Genomic DNA, 25,248 nt, shown 5'->3' on the forward strand with positions numbered 1-25,248 from the left:
TGGAAGAGGCCTACACCTTCCCTTTTAAGCTGGCGCAAAGGCGCGGAACCTTTGCTGGGAACATTTGGCCTGCATTCCGGGAAAACCTCCTGTTTGGTTTGGATGACACAGTAACCTGCTTTGCACACAATGCTAACACATCATTTATATAACACATGGTTTCTTGCCCTATCCAGGGTTTGTTTGGCAGATGATTAAACAAACCATGGTTTGATTTTTCAATCCATATGGGGATTTCCCCCTCTTCCTTCACCTGCTCTTTCCCTGTATCCCAAATGCCTTTACAGCACTGTAGTACTGGCATGTATGTGCCTGGTTGTTGTTGTTGTTGATGATGATGTTTTAACCATTCTTGCCAGCTGGCTCTCTAGGCAGTCAAAACATCCCATGAACAATTCATGGTTCTGGATTCATGTGTAACGACAAGCTGTGGTTTAAACAATCCAGAGTTAACAATTCCACAACAAATCATGGATTCTTTTTCTGGGTTTTTCTTAGATAGCAAACCATACATCACAACAACCCAGAATTCAGCATCCCATGGGTTAAATAAACCATGGGTTAGAGTGATATGTTTTCTGATTCTGGATAGTTTAGCCACTCCTACTCTTTCCATTAGCAGGAGCAAAAGGACAGCATGCACTAGGCTACAGCTTGTGAACAATAAGTCAGGATTCTTCAGAGATCCAATTTATTGTAACATGTGAACATAGCCAGTGGGTTGTATCATGGCAAGGCAACCTTCATTGATCCTTCCTTCCTGTTGCAGCCTTCAGCACCATATCACATATTTATTTTATTTATTTTGTTTGTACCCCACCTTTCTACCAAGAAAAATGAGACTCAAGGCAGCTCCATTTTGTTCTGGCGCAGGAATATGCAGCTGCGGGCACATTTGGCAATTTGAGACACTATCCTAGGTGCCAGCATAAAATGGCCTGCAGCCATCTCCCATCTTCGTTTCCCAAGAATGTCTGTGACCAACATGTGGCCAAGAGGCGTTCATGGGAAGAGAAGATGGGAGCAGCTAGAGGCCTTCACTATGCTTTCAATCAAGTAGGTTATTTAAAAACAAACATTAAAAGTAGGATGGGTAGGTCAAGTTGGTGGGCACCAAGAAAGGAGGGTTTGAGGAGGGTTCCCCAATCCCTGGAGTAGATTTTCCGGGGGCTGCAGTAGGAGTCAGCAAAAATCAAACCACCCTGCATAAATGGAAGTGCTTTCCACTAGCACAATAACACCATTGGACACAACTCAATCTTTCCAACAAAGACATTGCAGCTTTTCCGGTGTATTTTCTCTGTAAGCACGGTTGTGAAGATTCATTCTGTAAGCTGTGTTGAAGCCATAAATATGTAGAAATCCAAATGTGCAAAGCAAATTCTCTCTGTGGGAAATATATTTACCTTCTGCTCCCTGTTTACTTGGATGCAGCTCTTTGCAAATTTAAACAGAAGTATGAAATGCTGCCATAAATAAATGGGTGCTGTGAATATTTGCCCTGGATCTCAGGCCATAGGTGAATATTGTGTTGGGAATACACAGGCACAACTCACACCTTGCGGAGGTCCATTGACAAGAGCCCCCTGTATTTGTGCCTCCTCTTCCTCATTGGAACACGCTTGTTCACCTGCCTCTCCTTCTGGCCAAGTCAATGGTGGCGGTGAGGAGGAGCGCTAGATGCTATGGCCTTCTTGCTCACTGGTTCTCTGCCTGACAAACAAGCCAGTGTTAGCAATGACGACGGATAAAGGGCAGCTGGTGGTAATGGTGGTGCAAAGGTAGGCCCTTTCTACACTTTAAGGGTGTAGAGGAAGGGGGGCGATCCCGGACTTACCTGCTTCCGGGATCATCCCTGTGTGTCTAAACGAAAGCGCGACATCCTGGATGGGAGGAGGGACATTGCGCACGTTGCGGCCGCCATTTTTTCTTAAGGAATAGGAACCGGAGCGCACTTGTGCTCCAGCAAAACATAAGGTGTGTGTTTGTTTGTTTTTAAAACAACCCATTGGCTATGTTCATATGTTACAATAAATTGGATCTCTGAAGAATCCTGACTTATTGTTCACAAGCTGGTCACTATGGGGCTGGTGTAGAAACAGCCGTAGTCTCACTGAGGGACGAGGGCCAATGAGGCTGTCTTGCCCAGGACCCCTCCAAAACTGGAATTGGCACTGTCTTTGCCACTGCTGAAGCTGCTCTGTCTCCTTTCCCTTTTGTCAGTGCCATACAGCTGTGCTGTGTAAAGGACTTACACAGAGTGGGTCCATGAACAGTGAATGCTATGTTGGTTTTCTGCTTTGCTTTCTTAGTTGCTTTGACACCTTCATTTTGTAGGGGGAGAAAAGAGGATAGCGATCCCTATTAGAATAAATAACAGTCCTTTACACAGGATCCTAAGAATATGAAGAACAGCTTTGGCACGACACTGTACTGTTGTTTCATATCCATAGCAGAGTTATTTCGGGTTTCAGTGGCCAACGGGGCAGAGCTGCATGATTTGATCCCTTTTTATTTTAAATCCACGACAGTAAGCAATACTCATTTATGCCAACTAAAGAAGCTTCATGTATTCACTGTTTTAGGCCTGAAAATAGTTCCCTTCACTGCTTGTAATCCTGCCTTGCAACCAGCTCCGTATTACTGGTTCTACCCTTGCTTTGAACATCTGCCTTTGTGTCTGAATGGACTGATATTCAAGTTTGTTGACTGCCTCATGTTAAATCACCCTTCTCCCCAACCTGTGCCTTTGGCTAAGTGTTTCGTTTAGACTAGTTTGGATCTCCCGGCTCCCAACTTCTCAACTTCTTTCACAGGTGTGACTACTGCTTGCTGTGTTGAAACTGCTTCTGCCAGATGTCACGAGCGCTCACCTCCCAAAACTTGCAAAAGACTGATAACGTGTCCATGTATATATCTTTTTTAAAAAAAGTTAGGAGAAGTTAGAGGGAAGCTGCTCTGAACACCTGTCTGGATGGTGTATGAGGTAGAATTCAAGGTGAAGATCAGCGAGGTGGTCAAAGCGGTTGATGGACTATTTATATAATGATAACTGTGTCTGTTGCTGACTCTATGAACCACATCCAACAGCATCTATTTCAGTGCAGAGGAGCCCTGACAGAGCACATTGTGATTAATAAATTATCCAGCTCACATAATGTAGGCTAGGTTCCCCTTTCACATCTCATGAAAGTCATTCACTCTAACTTTAGTAAGACCCTTCTAAGGAGTGAATGTCCCTTCATTGTGAGACAGAAGGCTATTGGATTATGTGTCCACAGGAGTTTTTTACAAATAATATTAAGGCTCAAACGAGATGTTTAAAAGAATAAAAATGCAGGACACGTCATCATCACATTTTGAATGCCTCTATCTCCGCTGCTTTGGTTTCTACTCATGGAGAAGGGGAAGCTCAAAGTGTGATGTCTCATTACTTCCCACCCACTTCAGAATGCTCTTTAGTCTGGAGTGTGTGTGTGTGTGTGTGTGTGTGTGAGAGAGAGAGAGAGAGAGAGAGAGTACAAGGGAGAGGCAGTCATAATCAAATGTATATATTCTAGTCATTGTTATACTATTCATTCTATAGTCAATCAATCAATCAAGTTTATTATGGCAATCAGCCAACGTGTCAGAATGAATGAACAATAAAATACAGTTAAAAACAACAACAGTAAAATAGAGTTAAAATTGAGAGATAGTAGATATTTGAGCTGTCCTAGCCAGTCCCTCTCTTTAAAGAACATGGAGAGGTAACTTCTCTTAAATTTCAAAATCCTTATTAATATAATACCTTCATTAAGCCAACCAAAAGATCAGAAATATATGCTTTGAGTTCCCCAGGCAAGATGTTTTAAAAAGTAGATTTGGCAGATTTGGTGGAGGGGGACAAATCCTGACTTGATGGTAAAGTCACAGCGTCTGTGTGGCTATATGAGGGGGGTTGAGGGGGATGATCTCGCGATTTTATGATCCCGAGATCGTCCCCCTCGTCTACACATGGCGCGTGACATTTTGGTGGTTTTTTAAAAGGAAAAGGAGTGCACAAATGCTCGAATAACAGGTAAGGTTTTTTTTTTTTAAAAAAAAAACAAAACCCTAACCCCCCCACACACCCCCGATGGGTACAGAGCTACTGAGGAGCTTCATGCCCTGTGCCCGGTTCCCAGCTCAAGTTCATTCTTGGTCATCAAGAAGACAATAAAATTCAGAATCAATACCTTTGTTAACTGATAATAACCACTACCCAGAGCATTGTTAACAAAGAAACAAACACTGCATATTGCAAGCCAGTTTTTTCTCTAATATTCCTTCTTATATGTTTCTACTGAGAGCCAGAGAATATTCCATTTATATATCCTTAGCTTTCTCAATGGATATTTTGGGGTACGGAAGTATCTCAACTATGAATAGATTCAGTGGTGAAACTAAAATAGTTTCCTAAAATTTTTAAATTCTATGAGTGGGGATACTGGAATAAAATAACACGTATTGAGAAATGACATCAACTTACCCTATTTCTTCGATTCTAAGACACACTTTTTCCTCCATATAAACGTCTCTGAAAATGGGGTGCGTCTTAGAATCGCGGGTGTGTCTTAGGGTGGTTTTTTTCTGTAGATGGTATTGAAATTAGTGTGCGTCTTACAATCGATGGCGTCTTACAATCGAAGAAATACGGTACTTCATTTATCTTAAACATGTTATTCTTTTTTGTGAAATTTAGTTGTGGGTTCAGGAGAAGGGTCAAATTTGGGGGATTGTTTTATTCCAATATTTTGTTTGTGGATTATGGGGCGACAGTTCATAAATGTGCTGTATTTGTGGGTGGAGTTGCAATACTCCGTGCCCCCTATCCTTAGACAACTGAAGTATATGAAAGATGTCAGGGAGATAATGAGAGGCCCAAATAATAGTGAACAAAACTGCTTGGTAAAACCATGGACAGGGCAGGCTTCGGCCACTAAAGTACAGGGGAGAAATGCCATATACCATTTATCTGGTGCCAAAACAATACATGTTCCCATTTTTCAGCCTGACAAATCTTGGTTCTAGCCTAACAGGAGTGAATAATGCTTCAAAACAAAAATGTGTTTGTCAGTAGAGGACCAGCAACTCAACACTGGGAAAGAATCAGAGTAGCACTGAAGTGCAAATGCTTGGCAATGTCAAGTAGTCCTAATCAGAGGCAACAGAATATTCTTGGCCGGCCTAATGCAACAGAGCCAATGCCAGCATTAACAGTCAAGCGTCATAAGAACAACAAGGTGTTAACTTGAGGTTCCGGACACTGCAAAAGGCAGTTCACATGTAGGTTGTTGAAGAATTTTAGCAGTACAGCCTGATTTTTAACATGTTTACTCAATCAGAAATGAGTCCCACTGAGTTCAATGAGGCTTACTCCTATGCTTAGGAGAGCACAGTCTTAATCAAGTGCAGTTGAACCAAAATGAGAGAATATGATTTTTTTTTTTTTTAAAAAAAAAATACTGTTCCTTGGATTAAATACTGTGGTTTTAAAAACCGCATTAAAATATAATGGACACAGCAAAATTAAAACTGGCAGGTGTACCTTGATAATAGTATTTGTGGATGCATCATACATCCAACACTTCCAATATACCCAGCATCTCACAAATATATAAAAATAAGAGCTGGATTTCTGGAATATCATGGTTTAAGAGTTGGATCATGATTATAGCTTCTGCCTGGCAGCTTCTCTGTTGCACTGGTAACATAGGCCTTAAGAAAATCATGTGAAAGAGGTGATGCTGACGTCAAGTAATTCCCAATATTCATAACCTGTGATTAGTTCTTAGGTTAAATGTGGGTTGTTTAACAACCTCCAGTTGGGCTAATCAGAAGTTGGTGGTGCAAAGCGGCAGTGGCATGCAGTGGCAGGCACCCATGATTTGTCACCATTATGTGTGAACCGATTTGCCATTGTGACCGATCAAACCTTCCCCTTAAAGATGTTTGAACGTAGAACATGCCAGGCCTGGCAAGGCTGCAATAGACCCCAAATTTTTACATCCTTATAGATTCCAGGCCAGCACTCCAGCTTCTTCTCCCCCTCCCCCATGATTCAGCTTATGTTAATGAAGCACTGTAAGACGTCACCTGGAGGCTCCTCCCAACTTAGGAATTGCCCCCAAAGAAGAAATGTATCACCAAGAAAAACAGGATAAAAGTGGACACAGATTTGCATATGATTTAAATATGCTTATTCCTATGTATGGATGCAGATTTAGAAATATTGTAATTTAAACAGAAGTGCAGTACACCATAAGGTGAAAGCCTGTTCAGTTGGGTGTCCAGATTGATGGTTCTTATGGTTCTTTATCTCTACACGGAATTGGGAAAGGACAGCCCTTCAAACAGAAACTGCTCTGGAAACTTCAAATAGAGGAATGTCTTCTGGAGGTTTTTCAAATAGAGGACTGTCCTTTGTAAAAGAGAGCACATGGCTGCGCTACAATCCATTGAGTGGTAAATTTGAATTTTCTTCTCTGGGAACTGCCTAGCCTTATAGAATGCTTTGGGTCTTCAAGACGTGTGTGTGTGTCTGACTGGTTGGCAAAGAGTGAAAGCAAGCCCAAGCCAAGCCTCATCCCTCCTCCCACCTGAAAGCTGGTTTGGTGAGCTGTTTGTAGGATCTGGATAAGTAAGGTTTAATGAGCCAGTATTGATGTTTCATTTTATTTTAAAAGCAGCTGACTATTTCTGAACTTCTGTCTGCTTGATTCTTTTCCACCGACTGATAATTTGATGTAATTTTTTTGCCTACCCAGAGGTTCACCTTAACCGTACACTGGACTTCTTGGCAAATATGCTAATCTGCACTTATAAAAGCCATAAATCTGTCTTCTTACATGGGCAGACAAAGGGAAATTAAAAATATACATGAGTGGGGCTGGTACTGTCTCTGAGGAATCAGTGTCAGATTTAGGAACAAGTCAAGTAAGCCATAGGTTAGGGCCTCATATTATGAGGGGGGCTCTAAATATGTTGGAGATAACGAAGATGTATTGTAGTTGAAATAGCTTTGGCTTAAGTATGTTGGAAAGTCTGTTGTGGCTTACAGCAGAGTTGCCATGTATGGAGAAAATGTGGCAACACAACATTTACCATTGGAGGCAATAACCACAGACTAGAACCATTTTTTAAAAAAGTTCAAATCAACTTACCTCATTAGTGCTTTTATACACATCTTCAGAGAAGGTATCTAAAACTGTTTAACTACAAGCATCCCCTAAGGCTGAGTAGTATCCTTTCATTGCCCTTCTTATTATAATGTAATACATTTTTTTCTCTTTATTTTTATGGTATGGGGCCTTTGAATCTTGTCATGGCATAACAACAACAACATTTTTATACCACCCCATAGCTTTCTGGGCAGTTTACAAAGATTAAAAACATTAAAAACAATATGCAAAATTTAAAAAATATATTAAAAAAAACACAACAGACAGTATACACAGAGACAACAAACATCTAAAACATTATTATTATTATTATTATTATTATTATTATTATTATTAACATTTTTATGGCTTAGGGCCTCAGCATGTCTTAATCCAGCCCTGTGAGGAATATAGACAAAACTGTGTCTTGCAGCCTTTCTTGCCTCGCAGGCTTAGAGGTGCAGACACCCATTACAGGAGCAGTGTGGAAGAAGTAACCATATCGCTAAGGTAACATAAGAATACAGAGAGAGAGAGAGAACACAGTTTCTCTTCTCCACAGGACAACGCAAGACAAAACCACATCTATCTGCTTGTGGACATCTAGTGATTACTAGTGAATGCTACTGAAGCAGTGTGCCTTTATTCCATCTCTCAAATGTTTCATGTTGGCCATTCCTTTTCACCTGTAAAACCCAGTGGATAGAGGAAGAAAAGAGGTGTAGAATGGGCCTGGGGTGTTCTTGTTCTTGTAGTAGTCTTCTCTTTTCTTTTCTTTTGCTCTTCACATAGGAAAAGAGGAGAGAGTGAAATTAGACCAATGGAGCAGACAAACCAATGGGAAGCCATCAGACCATTCTGCAGTATGCACAGTCAGCCACACACTAAACTGCACTTAACCCAGGCTGCGACTTTTTAGTGGGTCAAGGAATTGACAGAGAGAGAACCATAGAATAAAGGATGACAAAATTATTTTATATAGGAAGAGGAAGGTGGGGGCTTGGACTTGAAAGGAAATGTGTAAAAACAAGTTGCTGTGGTTGGGAATGAAATAGAGACGGCTGGTGTGCTCTTTCTTCCCCTGTCTAAATGTGAGCACATGAAGGCTGACCTCACTTTGCCCAGGTGAAACATACCGATTCCTGTCCAAGGTTGAGCTCTCTGGGGAAAAGGAATTACCCTGCAAGTTTCAAGCCAAAGCCAGCTCTGCGCAGTGCCGATTGGCTTGTCCTCATGATAGCCCCAGGAAACCTCCCTTCCCATTTTCCGAGCATTTAAAACGCTTTTCAAAAGATTCCTTTTTGATTAGCCTATGCATTTGTGGCAGCCATTGGGTAGAGGACAACGTACACTACGTGCTACACTGTAAACTGTATGAAACACTCAGGGAAAAATATTTAGAGAAGCTGTTAAGGATGATTCCTATCCTCAGTGATATGGATAAAGTCAAATATCTACTTTCCAGTACAGACAGGTTTGTAATGTTTAACACAGCCAAATTTGCTGTGAAGGCTGCTCAGCTTAGACAAACTCATGTGGACTGCCTTGAGATGTAATGTTTTAGTTGTATGTGCATGCATGTTTTAATATTTTAACATGTAAGGTTTTGGCAGTATGTGCTTGTATGTTTTAACATTTTGTAACATTTTATCTATTCTTTTGTATATGACAAGCTTTTATACTCTGTTTATAACTTTTGTCTATGTAATTGGCTAAAACCTGTTTTTTGTTGCCTTCAATAAATTGACTGATTGATTAGTAGTAGTGCAAGGAGTAGGGAATCAGTGGCTGATTTAAAGGGCACCAGGTTCTAGCCGTGCCATAACTGGCAGATAGCATTATTTTAAATTTGGAATCAGGAGAGTTGTTGGGCGAGTTTTGAGTAAACCGCTAGTATGCTTAAATTACTGAACGGAACTCCTATTTCCCTTCTTCCCATTCCCAATCTCCTCAATTTCCTATTGCACAGTGTGCAGATTTGATTTCCTATTGTATGGTATGGTTTATCTTGCTCCCTCCATTTAAGTTGAGGTTGTGTGTTACAGAGGAGGAGGAGGAGGAGGAGGAGGAGGAGGGGGATCCCATTTCCTATCTATGTCCTGCACATCCTTCCAATTAAGGATTTAATCCTTAGTGTCAAGAATGTTTTCAGCTAACCACACTCCCTCCACACCTAGTCTTTTACTTAAAGGGAACTGCAGATACATGTCTATGGGCCCTGTCAAAGATCTAGTATCATTAACAGAACTGATGTGTATACAAAAGCCATGAATACATTTCCATTTTAACAGCTGTGCTTTGAAACTTCTGCACTGCCTGAAGTTTTTGTGATGCTATCAGATGGGGTAGCTCAGTTCTCAAGCCTGTATCTTTCTAGATTGAGGCAATGAGAAATAGAGTTCCGTCTTTAAAATGCATCCAACAGTGTTTTCAAGTCATGGCATAATCTGTCTCTGGCTTGGGGTTTCAAGCAGCATTTTGCCTCTCAGGCTTCTCTTTGCATCTGATCTACATGTGGCTGTGGAAACAAAGTAGCTAACTGTGTGTGTATGTGTGTGTGTGTTGAGCTTTTTATGTTTTTCTACACAGGAGTTTATTTGTTCTGATCCTATTTATTTTATTGTTAGGCAATACCAACAGTATCTTTGCACTGGACTACATCAGTGGTGCTTTAACTCTGAATGGGCCACTGGACCGAGAAAATCCTTTCTACAGTGCTGGATTTATACTTACAGTAAAGGTGAGACTGGCTATATTGGAACAAGTGTTTAAAAATGCTTCAAGGGAGAAGGAGGGAACATCAGCTGTTGCAGCAAGAGCTAAAACGGGATGTCACATGAACCTGCAACTACACAAACTTCGGAAATTTGGATTTTCAGATGTGTGCAAATTTAAGAATTGATGAGAATTTCCATAAGCACACCCAAATTTGCTCAATATTGAGTGTCGGGTGGGGGTGGGGTGGGGAATCATACCAGAATCATTGCCATACATCTCTAGGAAGATGAATTCATGAGCAGTGCATATTTGCTTCATGGGAAAATATGTTAAGTATAAATACATTTGTTTGAATTTCAAAAATTTGGGATGAAGCTGAGTATTTGTTTACATTCCCTCGCTTATACATACAACTAAAATCAACCCCCTCCCAAATTTATTTTGACATAAAGATGGAATTCTTTTTGCCCACATGTTGCAGCTGATTACAACTCCATGATAAATTATTTACAATAGATGCAGGTGACTTTCTTGTCTGACTTTAAGCCTTTAGATTGTAAAGCATATTGTGTTTCAGCTATTGGGTGGTACAGAAATGTAATAAATAAATAAAATTTCAGTTGAGGGGGCAGTAAGTTCAGGACTGATCCACTTTTCATTGTCCATAGTCCAAGCTACCCAGTATAGCTACTGGAACTGTATGTCTTCACGCACCCCAAATAGACTTACATGATATCAGTAGCCACCACAAGATGGAATACTGAAATGGTTCCAAGGCTCCAACATGAGGTATAATTTGTCCTGCTCTGTAACAATCCTTAGAATAATTTGCTTGGATTTTATTTATTTATTTATTTCATTTATATACCGCCCCATAGCTGAAGCTCTCTGGGCGGTTTAGAAAAGTTACAAAAAGTAAACATTAAAAACAAATATACAATAATTTAAAACCATCAAAAGCATAAAAACAACAATATCCATTTAAAACAACTATTCTGGGGTCAGTTTAAAAAAAAATAACTCAGCATATGTTGTTAACTGCCTGGGAGAAGAGAAAAGTCTTGAGCTGGCACCGAAAAGATAACAATGTTGGCGCCAGGCGAGCCTCGTCATGGAGATCATTCCATAATTGGGGGGCCACCACCGAAAAGGCCCTCTCCCTTGTTGCCATCCTCCGAGCTTCCCTTGGAGTAGGCACTCGGAGGAGGACCTTAGATCTTGAGCGCAGTGTACGGGTAGGTTCATGTCGGGAGAGGCGTTCCATCAGGTATTGTGGTCCCAAGCCGTGTAAGGCTTTTTAGGTTAAAATCAGCACCTTGAATTGGGCTCGGAAATGTATAGGCAACCAATGCAAGCAGGCCAGAATCGGTCTTATATGTTTGAACCTTCTGATTCTGGTTATCGATCTGGCCGCTGCATTTTGCACAAGCTGCAGCTTACAAACCGTCTTCAAAGGCAGCTCCACGTAAAGCGCATTGCAGTAATCTAATTTTGATCTCAACTTAAACTGAAAAACACTTGATCGTTACATATAGATAAGAGTTATCAAGGTGTGGCATAATGGGAGGTAAGTGGCATGTTCCCCTACCTCCCTTGTCTGTTATGGTGATTTTAGATTGTAAGCCAAATGGCAGATTGTCTTGTTTTGTTTTATTCTGTACAGCACCATGAAAATTGATGGTGCTCTATAAATAAATATTAATAATAATGTTAGCTATTCCACTCGAGAGTTTTCAGATAAGAACAGAACTGAGTAAACGAGAGTAAATAAATGGAAAATCGTTGCATACATTTTCAGTAACCTTTTCAAAGCAATTTGTTCCATTGTTGCTGTTTTTATTCTGCATCTTTCCCTTTCTCAATACTGTTAGATGTGAGAGAAACCTAGAACCGACTATTAGATATCACTAATGTCCCTAACAAACGGAGCAGTGCTATAGAGCTAGAATTTCTGAAGAAATGCAGCCTGCCTTCTTTAACTAAACAGTAGAGTTACCATTACAGCACTGATGTGTTTGGTGGGGGTGGGGGTGGGGGTGGGGGTGGGGGTGAGGTCCTTTTCTTTTCTTCTTGGTCATTTCTGCCGCAGCAGTAACATTTGGTGCTCATCAAACCCTTCAGACCCAAAGTGCCCATGCTGAGCAGCAAAAGAACTATAGTGAGGAGGGTCAAAGCAGCTTGGCTAACAAATTCCTTGAAGGGCCATGTACCTGCACCTGAGAACCTCCCCCCCCCATTCCCTCCCTACACCATCTCCAATCACAGCTCTTTAATTAAAATCAATACCAAGCCAACGAGCTGGTTGGAAACATATTTAATAATATGGATTCCACTGGGCTGGAGGGGCGGGGGAGAAAAAGCATCTGTTAGAGGGTCATCGATTGGGAGGGTGGCTGGCAGTTTCCAACAAAATACTGATCACCTCCCTGCTGCCTAGAAGGGCAGTACTTTGTCAGGGAGGAAAAGTGGCATGCAATTACTCCACTTGACCTCTGCTGAGGGTCTTTCAGTGGGATTCTACGTGGTCAATATGCTATTATTGCTATCCCTTGAAATCATGCTTCTTTCCCTAGTTCAGGCTTCTTTTTAGTTAAAGAAAAATCTAACTGGAGCCAACACCAGTTTTTAAAAAGGAGAAAGGGTGACTTTTCTTCGGCCCTGCTAATAAATTTGGTGTAATTTCGCAGCATCGTTCTTTCGCAACAAAATGCAACAGGACACTTTGACCACTTTTTCTGGTAGTTTGTTAATGCATAACAGCAAAGACACAGCAATCTTGATGAGGATCACTGCGAGGGGAAGAGCTTCATCCTTTCCCTCCCCAACCCCAAGACCTGCTCAAGATAGCTGTGCTCCATTGCAGGGAAACAGGTGATCTTCCCCCAGTATTCTGGGGAAGGGTCAAGGTTAGAGTTCCCCGCACTGTGGTCCTGAAGATCAGGATTGCTGCTTCCCCACTGCTTATAGCAGCAGTGAAAGACTGATCTGAAAGGTGATGGCTGATCAGTTGGGCATTGGAGCACCTCAGGGGTTCAACATGCCACATAGAGAGCACATGTAGAATAGAAGAAGCAATGAGAAATGAGGGCATGCATTGTCTCCACAGAATAATGTTTCTCAAATGATATAGAAATGGGCTCTGTATTAGAAACTACAGCAGAGAAGAACTGTTGTCTTCAAAAATTTGTAGATTGAAAATGGGGATTTTGATAGGTGTGCAACACCCAAACTCAAAATGTTTTCATGGCTGTTCACTGCCATAGTATTTCCTTCTCTGTCAAAATGTTCCACCTCTCTGCTCCTCCCATGGCACTGTTTTAGCTTCTCTCCAATCATGCCTACTTTTGATACTGCCTCTGGGTAGAACCAACAGCTGGTAGGGGGCTTGCAGACATTGTTTTATGGTGGCTCACTCCTTTGGTTGAGAATTCCCAGAAAGTGGTGCTGGGAGCAATCGTTTGGCCCCTTGGCCTGTGGGGTTCCTTAAGGCTCTTTCTTGCCCCTTATGCTTTTTAATATCTACATGAATTTGCTTTGGGAGATCATTCAGTGTTTTGGTGTTGGGTCTCCTCAGTATGCTGATGATATGAGCTCTACCCTCCTTTTCAACTGATGCCTGTCCTGCCCCTATGGGTTACTCATGATCTCCAGTCTTCAGGCTGGATTTTGCCCTGTTGCCTGGATGCAGTGGAGGGTCGGGACAGAATGTGGGTGAAGAAACTGAGGCTCAATCCAGACAAAAGACGTTGTATACTGAGTAAGATGAAAGCATTATATAGCCATTCAGATTGACTACATAATGCTGTGAAATAGAGGGTAGGTGTTTCTCCTTTGCCTCTAGGCAATGTGGGGTTGCATTCCCTCACTTCTAGTACTATGCTGCAGGGGCAGGCAATTAAATTGCTGTAATGTAGTACAGACGAAGAAGGGCTACGTCCCCAAGGTAACCAGGACCAGGTTCCCTGCACTGGTTTCATTGCTTGCTTTTGTAGCACAGCATTGTAAGAGAGGAAATGCATGATGCACTTGTTCCCCCACCACCACCACAATGGATGAATACAGCCCCTACCTCAAAGCATCACTGAACGGAACCCCTGCAGGGTCTTCAATTAGGGCTGTGAAATCACAGTGTGTGTGTTTCAGCAATTAGAAACATGTAATAGGCACTGGTGGCTCATGCTTAGGTCACTGGGGAGTGCTGATGCCACAGCGAGGAGAGTGAGTGATGATATGGGGCCAATTGCATAAAGTTCCATCTGTGTCTCTCCAGTCTCTCTTGGAGGCCAGGTCTAACCCCCACCCCAACTTGCAGAAGGGAAAGGAAGAGATGCCAGTCCCAGCATGGGCAAAATCCAGCCTGAAGACTGGAGCTTATGAGCAACCCACAGGGGCAGGGCAGGGGTACTGAAAGAGGGTACTGAAGGTGGGGAACCAGGAAGGGGAATAGCAGATGGGTATAAGGAGTCAGTTCCCTATCCTGGCAGGACTGTGGCACCTAGGGCAAATAGCCTTTGCGAGGTCAAGTCTCCTCACTCAACCCAACGTTTTATTGACTTTCTTTGTGACTGCTCTTTGGATTATTTCCCCCTTCTGATTCTCCTCCTTACAGGGAACAGAACTGAATGATGACCGCACACCTTCCAATGCAACAGTGATGACTACTTTCAACATTCTTGTCATTGATATAAATGACAATGCCCCAGAGTTCAACAGTTCAGAGTATAGTGTGGCTATTCCTGAATTGGCCCAGGTGGGCTTCGCTCTTCCACTTTTCATCCAAGTGCAAGATAAAGATGAGGTAAGACTTAAGAACTAAGATTTAAACTCATCTTCTGCAGATTTTTTTAATCCACTCTCCAACTTCTGCTCTTGGAATACTTTGTTTCTTCTTGTGTTACATTAGAATTAGAATGAAGGACTTTTCAGCTATCTTATTATTTTAAAGGACAATAAAACCAAGAAAGAGAGCACCATTCTTAAAAAGAAGTATACCCAAATCCTAATTTTTAAAAGGAAGTATACATGAGTTCACATTTTTCTGACTAACATCCATAGTGCCATTCATTATTTATACATGTCACATCAATGCTCATTTTCGTTATTCTTAAAGTTAAAGGTATTGCCAGTCCCTTTCAGAACTGCTTCTTAAGAATGAACATTTACCAAATATTACACAGCCCTTTTCATATAACGTATTGCACACTAGGCTGAAAATGTGACACAAAAAATCCTTGTCATTTGCACATAGCTTTTATTCTCACAGTAATACTATAATACACATTAAGGGCAGAATCCTATTTGAAACATTCGATTTTATGAATAGGGGTTCCCCAATCCAGTTTTAAATGTATTCCATTTTTCCAAACTATTGTTAGTAGTGGTTGTTTATTTGTTGTATCTCTTCTAAAATTTGTAGAACCATGTTGCATTATGTAATTATTAAGTCATTCTTCTACTGTAGGGTGCATACCTGCATCTTAAGTGTTTGCCACCTTAATTATAATCAATTGTGTGATGCTATATAATCCTTCAATGCAAGGAGATAAATTGCAAGATGTGTGAATAATAACTTGTTGCGAACTGTACAATTTTACCAAGATAACCATGAAATGTGGAGAATGGCTTGAGTATCTTTCAAGATCCACATCTTCTCAGCCCCATAAAGTATTATTTCCTTCTGTAAGATGAGGACAATGTAGCTGATGAGTTCTAGCAAGTACAGTTGCAGTTCTTGTGTAAATGAATGTCTTCCTTTTTGTGTTTATAAATTGAGAGGTGTTTCCCCCCACCCCCTTATAGTGACAATCATAAGTCTATGGAACTGAAAGCTTGCTTTGTTTCATCAGAATTCATCCATGGGTTCATTTTTATGTTGAATGCACAAAATGGCTATTTACATTCAAATGTATCTACTGGAATTAGAAAGTCTGGCTGTGTAGAAATCACTGACAGTGACACTGAAAGACTTAGAATTTCATCCATAGTTCCCATACTGATACGATCTCGTTCTCCACATCTGTGCTCTTAGTTATTACTGGTCTGATTGTATATCAATATAAGTTTAGAAAAGAAATCATGAGAAAGAAAGTGATGTGTGCTCCCTACCTGCTCCAATTCACCTGTGCTCACTTGGAGCCTGACAAAAAATAAGACAAAGATTATTTTGCTTCCTTTGTGGGATGGGGTTCGCTATTCTCTAGCACAAAATTCAGTGATTGTCAAGGTGGAGTTTAACCATGTAATTTGATAAGGAGAATGGGGAGACAAAAAGAATAGTCTGGAAAAGAACATTAATACATAACCAGAGAGGTGGTCTTTTATTCCACTTTCGCACCAGAACCTTTTGGTACAATCGCAGAGATGCACTTCCGTGGATGTCACATAAGCATCACACTGCTCCAGGATGCTATGATGATAGTGTCTTCATGATACTGGGTTGTATTGTTCTTTGTCTGTCTTTTCACATGGCTCAGTCCTTTGTTTTCGTCTAAGTTCTCTTCTTGGAATGTTCCAGAGACCACATTTGACTTAATACCTTCACTTATGTGCTTTCCCTCTTAGAATCATAGAATCATAGATTAGTAGAGTTGGAAGGGGCCTATAAGGCCATCGAGTCCAACCTCCTGCTCAGTGCAGGAATCCACCTTAAAGCATACCTCACAGATACTTGTCCAGCTGCCTCTTGAATGTCTCTAGTGTGGGAGAGCCCACAACCTCCCTAGGTACCTGGTTCCATTGTCGTACTGTTCTAACAGTCAGGAAGTTTTTCCTGATGTCCAGCCGGAATCTGGCTTCCTTTAACTTGAGCCCGTTATTCCGTGTCCTGCACTCTGGGATGATCAAGAAGAGATCCTGGCCCTCCTCTGTGTGACAACCTTTTAAGTATTTGAAGAGTGCTATCATGTCTCCCCTCCATCTTCTCTTCTCCAGGCTAAACATGCCCAGTTGTTTCAGTCTCTCTTCACAGGGCTTTGTTTCCAGACCCCTGATCATCCTTCATTGACTGAAATTGCCACCCCCTCCAGCCTGCAGCTTCACTGGCTTTTTTCTGAAATTATTAATATAGCTTCTATTTATTGCAGAAATGGACCATTTCATTTAGGAATTCCATTATTTTTCTCCCCCCAGTCCTGAGGTTATGCTCTTCAATTACTCCTCATATTTGACTCATGTATTCATGTCTTATTTCTTGTGCATCATCAAACACTATGACTCTGTCACAATCTACAATATCTATTTTAATGCCCAGATCTCTGGGTGATTTCCACACTAGATTGGCAAATGATTCTGATTCCCAATATTTTAACAACAGCAAGTAAAATTAAATATTTTTGAAAACCTGCCATGGCTGCTTTGCACTAATTGCTTATTAGCCTCAGTGTTCCTCACTTGTAAAATATGAATATTAAATGGTTGCCCTTGACCAAGTCTACTGGACACTTTGGAGTTTTATGTTAGAATCACTTACTTTTAGTAACTCAGTTGTAGGTTTGCATTTGAATATATTTTATTATTTATTTATTTATTACAAATTATACTGGCCAATAGCCAAGGCTATCTGGGCAGTTCACAATTAAAATAATAAAATACAACAGATCAAAACATATAAAAGTTTAGTAGCTTAAAAATACCACATAAAACCAAAATAAACCCAGCAGCTCTTGCAGTCCAGGGAAAGCCTGTGTGAAAAGTTGTGGTTCAGGAGGCGTTTAAAGGATGTTACATTTTCCGTCTCCTGAACTGCACGAGGGAAGGTTTTCCAGATGGTGGATGCCTCTACAGAGAAGGCCCACTGTCAAGATCCTTCATGGCGGCAGCCACTCATTTTGGAATGATGAGCAGGACCTCCTCTGAAGATTTAAATGTTGACTGGGTGTATAAAAGGAAAGGCGCTCTGCTAGGTATCCTTGTCCCATATATGGCTCATAGGGTGCTCCAGGTAATTGACCCTCCAGCTTGCCCGCCCCCGTTTTGCACCTTGCTCTGATCAGTGGGCCTCAGGGGTTCTAGTAAAATACAAAATAGGTCCCACACAGGGCCGGTGCTACCATAGAGGCCACTCAGGCGGCCGCCTAGAGCGCCAAGGTAAGGGGGGAGCCAAACACCGCACGTGGAAGCCGCTCTCCCACAGCGGCTCTGAGAGGGCGGCTTCCAGGCGCACCGTTCCAAAGCCCCCTGCCTGCCCAGTGTCCTGGCTTTGCTTTGGCTGGGCGCCCACCCAGCCGAAGTGAAGCCACACCCACCCGCCCCCCAAGTGTCCTGGCTTCACTTTGGCTGGGTGGGCGCCCAGCCAAAGTGAAGCCAGGACACTGGGGCAGCTTCCAGCCGGGTGCGCTATTCCAAAGCCGCCTGCCCGCCGGCCCCCCCACCCCAGTGTCCTCGCTTCGCTTCAGCTGGGCGGGCGAGATGGCACCCCGTGCCCAGGTACGCTGGGGTGGGTGTGGGTGGGTGAAAGCAGCTCACCTGCCTAGGGCGCAAAATAGTCTGGCACCGGCCCTGGTTCCACAAGTCAGAGGTCTGCCCATCCCGCTTTAAGGACTATTGAAACATTGTGGATATATTTCCAAGCTGTCTAAAATCTCTTTTTGCTTTGGCAATGTGCTACACACACACACACACACACGACTTAATTCTTTGGTGTATTCCTTTTGCTCCTGGAGGATTTGTTCAGTTTAACCTGAAGTTTTAATTAAGTAGGGAACTGGATAATAGATTATGAGAGTTTTTGTTTTAAAATATACATTTTGCCTCAAGGAAAATGGTGAAAACTCACTTGTTGGAAAAGAATAACAGTTTAATGTGTCTCTGTGGTGGTCTTGCACAACAGGCAGATTTCCTTTAAGAAAATTCACATTCCTGGCAGTTTGTTAAGAACAGAAACATTTTCATATGTTAAAATATACAAAGTGGTTATTATCACAGCTTCATTTGCCAAGCTGTATTTGTGATATCTGACAAGCAAAGAATTATGGGATGTAAATGACCCCAAAAACATTTAAGACTAAGATGTCACCCCCTTATGCACCTTTAGCACTTATGATAATCTTTCCTGTTGTTTAGACACTAAATCCTCACAAATACGAAACTTTCTAAAGATACAAATACACTGGTGAACCAAATGCTATTTTAGTGACTCATTGAGAGGTGGTTTATAATATTCTTATGTGCTCTGCACTTTCCCTAATGAAGATACATTCCAGGGGCAGCGCTTACCCAGGTATGGTGTGCTTTTGCAGAGAGAATTCTGGAGACTTGGGTCGTTTCTACACCTGCCTTGTTTCCAGGGATCGTCCCAGGATCATCCCTATGCATGCAAAAGACACACAGGGGATCCTGAGAGCAAGCAGGGATGATCCCTCCATTTTCGTGGGATAATCCTTAGGTGTAGAAAAGGTCTTAGAATGTATTATTTGAGTTTATTTACCAATATACAAGTTGAGCATAGGTGGAGCCAGACAGCGTAGCACTCCTAAAATCAGCAAATCCATTACCACCCACCAGGTGTCCAGAGAAGAACCCCAAATGTTTTCCAGAGTTTAAAGTTTGTTTCCTCTCTTGCTCACCTGCCTTTCATTCTCAGTCTGCTTCTGACCACAGTTTTTTCTCTCATACTTCCCCACAACCCACAGTTTCTGACTAACACTTTTTACACATGTGTGTGTGTGTGCGTACACACACACACACACACACACACACACACCCTAGATTATACCATCCTTAGCTAGGAGTGGGAAGGGGATGCCATCTAGTTCCTTTAGAACTGTCAAGGAAGATGCAGTTATTTCCTGGCTTTTGAGAAAAATGCCTATTAGCCATTCTGTTGGGTTATTGTGCCAGAACTTTTCTCTCTCTGGAACTCTGTTTGTGCTCAGAAACAAACACACATCACGCAGGTCTTACACAGCAGAGCTGGTTTATTTCCTTCAGGCTTCTATGCAGTCCAATTCAGATCAGTTCAGATCAGCACACTGAGGCATACACAGAGAGCAGTGATCATAGAGCAGTGATTAGTAAGCAGTGATCAGTTCCATTTTACACAAGTGAGAAACTATATACAGATCTACACAATTCTTATCTACATTACATACAGCTGTGATGAGGCTAACTTAGAATCTTGGCAAGGTTCCCAGAACAGCCTCTATCTCAAGGTAATTGCCCACAGATAGACTTTCTCTGTTTAACCCTGAGATAGCCATACACACACAATTTTAATGACTAAGCAAGTATTTCTTTTCATATACTTAACAGTCCTCCTCTTGCGCATGTTGTTTAAATTGTGTTACAATCTGAGACCCAGCTTTAAAACATCTCTTTGTGTTTTACCATTGAACATTCCACCTGTCCTTTCTCATTTTGTTTTACTTTGAATACCCATTTACAGGTAATGGCTTTACGACCTTCAGGTAAAGGTACTAGCTCCCACGTTTCATTTTTTTTCCATTGCTCTGATTTCCTCTGACATTGCTTCATGCCAGCCCTGAGCTTCTGTAGGTTCCATTTCCTGAATTTCCTCAAATGAAGTAGGTTCATAGGCTATTAGTAAAGCTCTATGAGAAACCTGTTTGCTTTGGTATTCATCTGAGTAACGAATTGGAGCTTTGCGTTCCCTTTCTGATCGTTTTGGCATAGTTACAGGCACAGTTTCCTCCTTTACAGTTTCTTCCCCCTCCCTCTCTTGCTGAGATTGTTCAGGAATTTCTTCTGTTTCTACAGCTTTCTGTTCTACAGGCAAACTTACATACTGTTTTGTTTCCTGCATTTGTTCATGAAAAACTACATCTCTGCTCACAATTACACTTTTGTGATATGGAGACCACAAACGATAGCCTTTTGTTTGTGTATCATATCCCAACAGTTTACATTCCAAACCTCTTTGAGCTAGCTTTTCTGGTCTGTTTTCTTTCTGAATATGAGCAAAACATTTACTTCCAAAAACTCTTATATGTGACACTCTAGGTTTTCTTTTGTAAAACATTTCATATGGAGTTTTTTCATGTACAGAGTGGTAAAGCCTGTTTAACAAATAATTTGAGGTGGACAAAGCTTCTGCCCAGAACAGGTTAGACAATCCTGACTCTTTCAATAGAGCTCTTAACATGTTCTGCAAGGTTCTGTTTTTCCTTTCTGCAACTCCATTTTGAAATGGTGAATATGGAGCAGTAAGGTCATGTTGTATACCCTCCTCACTGAGGAATTTTTTAAATTGGTTGCTAAGAAATTCACCTCCCCGGTCCGTTCTTAGATTAGCTATAGGTTCTTTAAATCTATTTTTACTCCACTTAACAAAGGCTTTAAACTTTCCAAAAGTTTCACTCTTCTGTTTTAACACATACACAAATCCAAATCTACTGTAATCATCAACAATAGACAAGAAAAATCTGTTTCCTCCTTGACTTGTCTCAAAAGGACCTGCAAGATCTGCATGTATTAATTCAAAAATTCTTTTTGTTGTTCTCTCACTATGTTTTGGAATGTTTGACTTATGACACTTGGTTTCACTGCATACATTACATTCTACATAGTTAGAACATGGTTTGATTTTCACCCCTTCACACAATTCTGGAATCTTAGAAATTGTTTTATAGTTAGCGTGACCAAACCTTTTATGAGTTAAATGGATGCACTCTTGGTGTGGTTTGCAATTGGCTATTGTTTTTGTTGTGACTTTGCTGGCTACAACTTCATTTTCTGTACAAGTATTAATCACATACAAAGATTCTTTCATTATTCCCTGCACACACACCTTGTTTCCCTGTTTTATAGTACAATTTTCTTCAGTAAAACAAACCTCATACCCTATTTCTGTTAACTGAAACACACTTAGAAGGTTTGTTTCTAATTCTGGTACATATAAAACACTTTGTAGTTCAACTCCCAGACAATCAAAATATACATTACCCACACCACAAATCTGGATTTTTGTTCCATTTGCAAGGGTAACACACTTTTGCTCTGAAGTAGAAGTTTCCAAGGTTACAAATGAAAGTTTGTCTTTTGCCATACTTATTGAAGCCCCAGAGTCCAAAAACCAAGGATTCATTGTCTCTTTGACTCTTGCTAGAAGACACTTCTTTGTTGATTCAGCTTCATTCATGTTGTTTTCTTCTCTCCACTTTGCTGTTGACTGCTTTTTCTTCTTGTTGTTGCAATCCCGCCTTAAGTGTCCTGTGGAACCACAGTTAAAGCATTTCCTTGCCTTTAATGCAGCCACCACGTCAGAAGATTTATGGCTTTGTTGAAATTCAGCCACAGGAAGTTTAAGGCTCTGTTGTTTTGAAGCTTGTCTTCTTTCATAGGTTTCCAGTAGTTTTCCAGCTACATACTCGAGGGTTAATTTTTTCTCCTCTTGACTTTCCATCATGGTGACAACCGCGTCGTACGATGAATCAAGACTTGACAAAATCACATAGACTTGGTGTATTGTTGTAAACTCCATCCCTCGTGCCCTGAGTTGATTGAAGATTTCTCTCATGCTTTTCAAATGGTTTGACATAGACTCCCCTGGTTTCAGCTTCATTCCATACAGTTTCCGGGTTAGAATTACTTTACTGCCCGCTGTTTCTCTTTGATATACAGCTTGTAGCGCATTCCAGCACTCTTTTGATGTATTCAAAAACTGAATGAAGGAAATTTGAGAGTCTTCCACAGCTAATGCAATAACTGCCATTGCTTTTGCATCGTCCTTAAACCATTTAGCATTCTGTGGATCTGCTCTATCTGGTGGATCCTCTGTGACTACATACCACAGTTCAGCCTGAATCAGATACATTTGCATTTTGTAAGACCATAATGCATAGTTAGAGTCATTCAGCTTTTCCAACAATTGATGCAAACCAGACATATTAGCTCCTGCCATTCCCTCTGCTTTAGGAATTTGTATCTCACCGTCCTCCTGCTCAGAGTCCTCCTCAGAGTCAGCCGACTGAGATTTTTCCTCACTTTGCAGCACTGGCTTTAGCTTGATGTCTTCCTCCATCAACAGTTTTCTGTTTTAGCAGACTCCTGGTTCTGATACTGCACCGTTCCCACCAAGTTCTGGTTCTTCTGCCTGGATTAGGCTGGCGTAGGCTGGTCTAGGCTGGACTGGACTGGGCCCATAACCTTTGTTGGGTTATTGTGCCAGAACTTTTCTCTCTCTGGAACTCTGTTTGTGCTCAGAAACAAACACACATCACGCAGGTCTTACACAGCAGAGCTGGTTTATTTCCTTCAGGCTTCTATGCAGTCCAATTCAGATCAGTTCAGATCAGCACACTGAGGCATACACAGAGAGCAGTGATCATAGAGCAGTGATTAGTAAGCAGTGATCAGTTCCATTTTACACAAGTGAGAAACTATATACAGATCTACACAATTCTTATCTACATTACATACAGCTGTGATGAGGCTAACTTAGAATCTTGGCAAGGTTCCCAGAACAGCCTCTATCTCAAGGTAATTGCCCACAGATAGACTTTCTCTGTTTAACCCTGAGATAGCCATACACACACAATTTTAATGACTAAGCAAGTATTTCTTTTCATATACTTAACACATTCTGCACCATTAATAACAATATTATCCCCATGGGATAGACCAAGGGCTGCTTTATAAAGACCCATGTGGTACTAGTTACTGTTTGGTGAAGCCCCATGTGGTTTTGGTTACTGTTTGTTTTTGCGTGCAGTGGTTTCAGACTTTTTTTTAACCATACATTCACAAACAGAAAATCATGCACTCACCACTGTGTGCAGACATCTCACCATAACACACCACCCAACCCCATACATGCTGCCACCACATGTAGTAATTTAATGTAGCAGTCTAAAAATGGGCCTTTACTTTTTTTTTATTTCACTGATCATCTCCATGGGTGCATACCAGTTGCCTTGTTGAATCAGACCAAGAGTCCATTTAGTTCATTGTGGGCCTGTTCAGACAACATGCTAAGCCATGGTTGCTAACCATTTGCAGCAAATGGTTAGTGAGCATGTTTAAAACGTGGTCATGTAGCCACCATAGTTAGGAATTATTCACACAACAAGCTACATCATAGTTCACACAACATGGTGTGCTGTAATGTTTAACTCAAAATGCTTAACCACTGTGGCTTAGTGTGGCTTATGAACAGGGCCTGTGTATACAACGGTGGCTAGCCACTGGCCTTGGGGAGTACATGACAGAAGAGCCATATCCTCTTGTTTGTCCCTTTTATCTACCAATCAGAGGTTCACTTCCTCTAATTATATAGACTTCATTTGGTTTACCATGAGGTGGTGTGTGTGTGTGTGTGTGTGTGTGTGTGTGTGTGTGTGTGTGTGTATCACCCCTCCACTCAATGAGCACTCAAGACAATATATAATTAAAATAAAACCTAATAAAAGAAGAATAAACTAATACATCAACCACTCAGCTATAAACAGGAGCAAAAACAAATGGTCCTTTATTACAATAAAACCAGGGAAGCAACAATAACCATTCAAAGAATGCTATCTGAAAGATAATAAAGAAAGAGTTAATCTAACCCCCCTCCAGGGAGAGTTCCGTAATCGGTGTGCTGCTACAGAGAAGGCCCTGTCTCAAGTCCCCACTAAACTCATCTGTCTAGGTAGAAGAAAACAGCAACAAAGAAGTTGCAGGTAACAATTAATATGAAGGGGAATTCTTCAGTGTCAGTTCATGACCTGAGGAGGGATATCTGTCTATTTGATTATATATGGAACAAGCAAGGCGGAGTGGGCAAGTCTGAAATTAGGAAGCTGATCAGAGCTAAGAAAGTTAGATTTGTAAGGTATTTGTAAGTAAGCAGAGATTTTTTTAAAGTTACAGGCAACCTGGATGTTCCTAGCTCTGAGAGAACTTCATAAACAAAACGCTTTTATTCATAGTTTAGAATTACTGTTTTGACCGTTAGAGTACATTCTGAAATTTTCTTTTAAAAAAGGTTACCCATCCATAAAATATTTTAACTGGCTGATAAAACATTTCATTTTATTATGAAAGAGGATGTGTTCCATTTTTTTGATTGCTCATTTATAGAAGCGTCCTTGTAATCTTATTTTAAAAAAATAAAATTCTGAATGAATCTGGAGTTTTCTTGCAACTGTGAACGCAAATTAAAATCACTTCTCCATTTTATGGAAGAATGTAAGAAGTCTGTCTGTTTAATCACTCTTCTGTTTATTTTTTATTTATTTATTTATTTGACCTGTTTATAAATCACTTCTCTGCCCACAAGGTGCTCAAGGCAAAATTTAACATTCAGTTTAAAACAACAATAAAAAGAGAATAATATTAATACATCATCATCATAAAATTAAAATAGGACCTGTAATATTCCTCATAATAAAATCAGAAAGCAACATTAGAA

General features: G+C 41.0%; 1 protein-coding gene across 1 annotated transcript in view; it reads left to right on the plus strand.

The window, feature by feature from the left end:
- Window positions 1-25,248, plus strand: part of LOC134403180 (cadherin-23-like) — a gene marked incomplete at its 3' end in the record, with an annotated part of 380,609 nt that overhangs the window by 201,020 nt on the left and 154,341 nt on the right. The window contains exons 10-12 of the mRNA XM_063133286.1: window positions 9,809-9,921; window positions 14,509-14,697; window positions 21,426-21,431. Coding sequence (XP_062989356.1) covers window positions 9,809-9,921; window positions 14,509-14,697; window positions 21,426-21,431 — 308 coding nt within the window. The remainder of the gene's footprint in view (window positions 1-9,808; window positions 9,922-14,508; window positions 14,698-21,425; window positions 21,432-25,248) is intronic.

This window comes from Elgaria multicarinata, chromosome 8, assembly GCF_023053635.1.
Source record: "Elgaria multicarinata webbii isolate HBS135686 ecotype San Diego chromosome 8, rElgMul1.1.pri, whole genome shotgun sequence".
Taxonomy (NCBI): domain Eukaryota; kingdom Metazoa; phylum Chordata; class Lepidosauria; order Squamata; family Anguidae; genus Elgaria; species Elgaria multicarinata.